The sequence below is a fragment of the Cenococcum geophilum genome (genome assembly GCF_001692895.1).
Source record: "Cenococcum geophilum 1.58 unplaced genomic scaffold K441scaffold_83, whole genome shotgun sequence".
NCBI classification, from domain to species: domain Eukaryota; kingdom Fungi; phylum Ascomycota; class Dothideomycetes; order Gloniales; family Gloniaceae; genus Cenococcum; species Cenococcum geophilum.
The window spans coordinates 411,562-416,794 of record NW_027137641.1 but is presented as its reverse complement, the minus strand read 5'-3'; the positions used below and the strand labels follow the sequence as shown (position 1 = coordinate 416,794).

General features: G+C 44.6%; 1 protein-coding gene across 1 annotated transcript; it reads right to left on the bottom strand.

Moving 5' to 3' along the window:
• Window positions 1–3,837: 3,837 nt before the first annotated feature.
• Window positions 3,838–4,934, bottom strand: K441DRAFT_670501 (uncharacterized protein). The gene is made up of 3 exons (XM_067650293.1): window positions 4,478–4,934; window positions 4,050–4,428; window positions 3,838–4,003 (listed from the first exon to the last, which is right to left on the bottom strand). The coding sequence occupies exons 1-2, from the start codon at window positions 4,922–4,924 to the stop codon at window positions 4,219–4,221; spliced, it is 657 nt and encodes a 218-aa protein (XP_067497144.1). The 5' UTR covers window positions 4,925–4,934; the 3' UTR covers window positions 3,838–4,003; window positions 4,050–4,218.
• Between the last annotated feature and the right edge of the window lie 299 nt (window positions 4,935–5,233).

Here is a 5,233-nt window from a genome sequence, read left to right as displayed (position 1 = left end):
GTAATAAAAATAATATAGCCTAAATGTCTAGGTTCTGTTATATAATTAATAAACTTTAGGAAAGTATATAAAATACTAGTATTAAGTTATTTTAATATCTATAACCTCTATAATGTGGATATTATTAAAGCGCGTAATAGGCGTTATAAATATGGCTTAGACGTAATTCTAGTAGTTTCGTATAAACGTAGTTAGTTAGGTTGCGGACCGATTAAAAATCCGCACCAATAGAATCACGTCTAAGCCTGCTAAGGTAACTCAGTTACCTTAGCAAGCTCAGACGTGATTCCGTTGGTGCGGATTTTTAATCAGTCCGCAACCTAACTAACTACGTTTGTACGAAACCACCGGAATCACGTCTAAGGGACATTTCCAATGTTTCTTAGGCGCTCCGACGATATCCACGATTTTCCCTATACTCGCGGTTAAATCGCTTAACCACAACGGCTTAAAATACTAAGAAAAGTTCATCGATTAGAGAGACAACCCGATATTCTATAGATATTAGGTCTAAATTGGCCCATAACCCCTAGGAGCCGTGCTTATTTTCGCCAAAAAAAGTCGTTATTAAGGATTGTAACATTACCTATAACGTTACAAGAAGTATACGTATAAGAGCCAAAAATTAATCATTTATAGACCTAGCTCGTGCAATTATTTTGAGCCTATATGCAGCCCTAGACCTTACGTGGGTAGCTTTAACAATTTCGTTAAAGATTGTATGTACAGCCTATATAGGCTCCAGTGTCCCCCCCTATGTGCGCGCGCAACACACACAGCAATTTCGGTAATCACTAGTCAAGTGCACCACCCAGCGTAGATACTGTGCACTTGCCAAAAGAGCTGTGCACCCGCAAGAAAGGCAAAGCCTTTAATTTTTTAAGCTTAATTGCAAGAGTTAAACTTGAAATTCTCTAGTGCGTACGAAGCGAAATTGCTGTGTGTGTTGCACGCGCACATAGAGGGGGACACTGGAGCCTGTACAGGCTGTAGCTCCTATACAAATTTAGACAACGCGGCGAGACTTAGCTATATAGCGTCGTTATATAACTAGTTACGTCTATTATACTAAAATATAAGCGAGACGGATTAAGGTTGTTCCAACGCCCCTTTTATAGCTCCTTATCTTAATATAGCCCCTTATTACTACTTAATCTATTAAATCGCTTTTATAAAATCGCTAGCTATAATATACCCCTTTATAGTATTTAGCTAAAGAGTAGTATTATAAGTATTAAAACCCTTATCTTTATTACTATTTAAACCTAAATTAGGATATAGCCTAAAAGTCACTGCCTTATTCGCTAGAGTACTACGTATAGCTATTATAATAGTATCTAGATCTTAAATAAAGCTATTAAGGCTACTAAGAACTTCGTTAATAATTTTATTACTAACTTTCTTAATATTAACCATAGATAAGTTTAGTATATAAATACTAGCGAATGTATTACGTTAAAGAAGCGCTTTAGTCGGTCTTATATCCTTATAGATACCTATTACGGCGCTAACGGATTAACTCTTAAGCGTACGCGTATATGTATACGTATATATAAGCACGGGCCTAACCCCTAAGCAACGCGTATATATACCCGCCTCACCTCCTATATATAGCTCCTCTTGTGACATTAATTTATCTATAGCTACCTCGTATCTTAGCCCTTTATATATACCGTGACAATACCTAAATAAATTTGCCAAAGGCCTTAATCTATTTATTGCAGACTAGTAGGCTAATAAGCTATCTTTAGCTTACTACTAGCCTCTTTTCTAACTAAAAAATCAGCTAATATACGACTTAGAACGCGTTACGGCAGCGAGGCTATTTACTTTACGTAGCTTAAGCTAAACTACCTCTCGCCTGAGAACCTATAGAAGCGCTTATAATAGGCATATAAATATGTTGGGCAGCGGTAAATGGATACCCCCTAATTGATACGCGGACACCCTCAAATTGATATACGGACACCCCCTACTAATTAAGTTTAGTTCCTTCCTGATTAAGTTAAAATATCACGTGAATTTAAGTTGTTTGCATCTGCATTACTGCGCGACCGCACCTGCGCCCACGCGTGCGCCCACGCGTATATACCCGTTATTCTGTTTAAATACTAATGGCTCGCGACAAGTCGATGTATCAATGCGAATAGAGCCAGTTGGGCAGCCGCGGCGGCGCTCAACAGTTAGAGGCTGGGGTGGGGTAATGTTTTGGGTATGGGCGCGGGCGCAGGCGTAGGCACAGGCGCGATCACGGGCATGCTCGCAGAGGCAGTTCATAGACATTAAGCAGAGGTAGCAGCACCCAAATAAGTTCACGCGGCGCCTCATAGGGTACTGCGCGATCAAGGTGTTACAGTTATAAAAGTTATATTTTAACAATTTAATTTTCGCGATGCAGATGCAAACAACTTAAATTCACGTAATATTCTAACTTAATTAGGGAGGAACTAAACTCAATCAGTGGGGGGTGTCCGCGTATTAATTAGGGGGTGTCCGTGTATCAATTAGGGGGTGTCCATCTACCTCTGCCCAAATATGTTAATTGGACGCGGGAATAATAGTATTTAATCCTTTAGAGCGATAGGTAATAAGTAGAAAACATAGAAAATAATGGGTTATAAGGCGTGCAGGAGAGGAGTTTATAGATACCTGTATGGTAAATAAGATTAGAAAGAGGCGTAGCTGGGTGTTTTGGGGCTGCTTCTCTAGAGATAAGAAAGGGCCTTACCTCTTCTGGGAGAAGGAGTAGGTTACTATGAGAGAATAATCCCTCTTATCCATAGCTAGATTCGATTACATCCGCATCTTTAATTTATATAGGATAGAGCACCAGGCCATTCAGCAGCATCTACAAAGGAGGAACTTATAGAGAGGGCTATAGAGACTATCTTCTGGCCTACCTACTTACCGGATTTGAATCCGATTAAGACAATTTGGAATTGGATGAAGGACTTTATTGAGCTGAAGTTCGGAGATGTACAGCTCTCCTATGATCAACTTCGGGTTGCAGTAAGGGAGGCGTGGGATTCGATTACACCAGATCAGTTGAATTCACTAATTGATAGTATGAGGGAGCGCTGCGAGGCAGTAATTGCTGCTCGGGGGGGTATACAAAGTAATGAGTTTACTTTGTAATTATTACCAAGCATAAGCCACCTAGCCCCTGCAGGCGCACTGACAATGTACAATACTTTTGCCTGACACCATAGTAAAGATGCTCCATATGCTGGAAATGCTGGAGGGCACGCGACACGTGCTGTGCTGAAGATTGTGGAGGACATGGGACGTGCGTACCGTAGGCGGTGGATGAAATGCTATGTGCGCCGGAGGCCGCGCGACTTTGTGGTGGAGGTGGCGGAGGGCTTTAGGACGCTTGCTGGGCGGGGATGACGCTGTGCGATGTATGGTGGAGGTAGTGAAGATAATGCTCTGTATGCTGGAAGCGGTGGAGGCTCTGGATGGTATATATGACATATGGTCCAGGTGATGTAGGGCGCGCGAGGTCTGTGGTGGAGGCGGTGGAGAGTATGGTCTGCGTGGTAGAGGTGGTGGAGGTCGTGCTCGATGCGGTATCAGTGGGGGAGGGCTTGTGCTGGAGTCTGGTGGTGGTAGAGCTAGTAGTGTTGCTGGCGCTGGCGGCTGGCCGATGCTGCTCGTGCTGGGGCCGTCGGCGCTGCTCGTTGCTGGTGCTAGTTGCACTGGAGCTGTTGGCGGTGGAGCTGCTGCTGGTGCTGGAGCTGCTGGAGGAGGTAGTGGTTGAGCTCTCCGCAGAGCATGCTTACCCTGACGTCGGCACCTACAATGTGACAATTTATTACACGTGAAGCATGGGATATATTCCGAACAAGACAATTTCATTACTTTAGGCTATGAGACACCGTCACTGATTCCAGACCGCGCCGCCTAGACGCTTCTTCATTCTGCGTCGGATCCCACACTTCAATGTTATTAACTAGGATGCCAAGGATGTCTGGATGCCTCTTGGGCATTCTGGTATGCAAAGCTAGGCCATATTAGCAATAGTTCAATCACTAAGGTGAGAGACATACTGTCGCCAATACTATCGTGTAACTGGTGTTCAGTTATCGGTTGGGTGTGTCGAAGGCTATGTAGAGCATGTCCTCTAGCTGAATGCAAGAACTTGATGCTTGTCTCGAAGACGTTGAGGATATCGATGCCAGCAATTTATTGGGAATCGAAGAGGGGGAGAAATCACTCCTACTGGGAGGGAAAGTACATCGTGGCAGTTTCTTTTTTGTAGTTAATGAAGACCCCTACTTGGTAGAGGGTACAAAAATCGGCGCCCAGCAGATTCACGTGCTCGAAATGCGAGCTGGCGTTCGGCGGGTGCACCTTGACTTGGCCGCCATTGATCTGAACGGGAAACTTGGTTGGAACTGGGTTGGTTCCGAAAAGCTTGTCGCATGCCTAGAAGTGTTATTAGTGGTTACAAGTGAAGTGCTTAGGGACCACATACTTCATGTGAGAGGTACGTGAAGGGACTTCCACTGTCGTACAAGAAATGTATTACATATGAGCACGACGACTTGCTAGGGAGCTTGACGACCAGCGGAAAAAGCACGCGGTTATGTTCGCCAAACAAAATACCGTCCACGGTGGCGTGAGGACTTGTTAGGTGTGGCGTTTCTAATAGGTAGGCCGACCCGAGTGCGGTCGAGATCTCATCATGCAGGACCTTCTCATCGATATCGGACAATAGTATGTCAAAGAGCTCCGGCATGTCAGTAGGAGTGACGTCAATAGGGCCCTGGTATAAGTCCGGACGAAGCTCGAAGTAGTGGTGAGGATCTGAATCAGTGTGTAAAGAAGGGCAAACAGTGCGTGAAGGGCCGCCAGTGGGATTGTCCTTAAGTGGTGGAGGTTGAGAGGAGTGGGAAGCCCGAGGCCAGAGAAAGGAAAACATGTTCGTCAGCTACAGCCGCGGTTGCTGAATAACAATAGCAAAGGGGGAAAGAGAAGTAGGCAGTGGGTGCTGGTGGGAGCAAGAACATTATCTCGGCCCAGACCTTCTTCCGAGGTTCAACCGCGCACTAAACTATTTTGGGCTTCACCTTTGCCATGGCATGGTCTTGGCACCCGAGCCTTATTCATTTCTCGCATTCAGCAACGACCAACTCCTTCAGCGAAAATGTTCGATCCAACACGCTCCCAGCTTTTATCGTCTTATTCCCTGTATATCTCACTTAATGAGGCAGCTGTTACGCAATTCTGG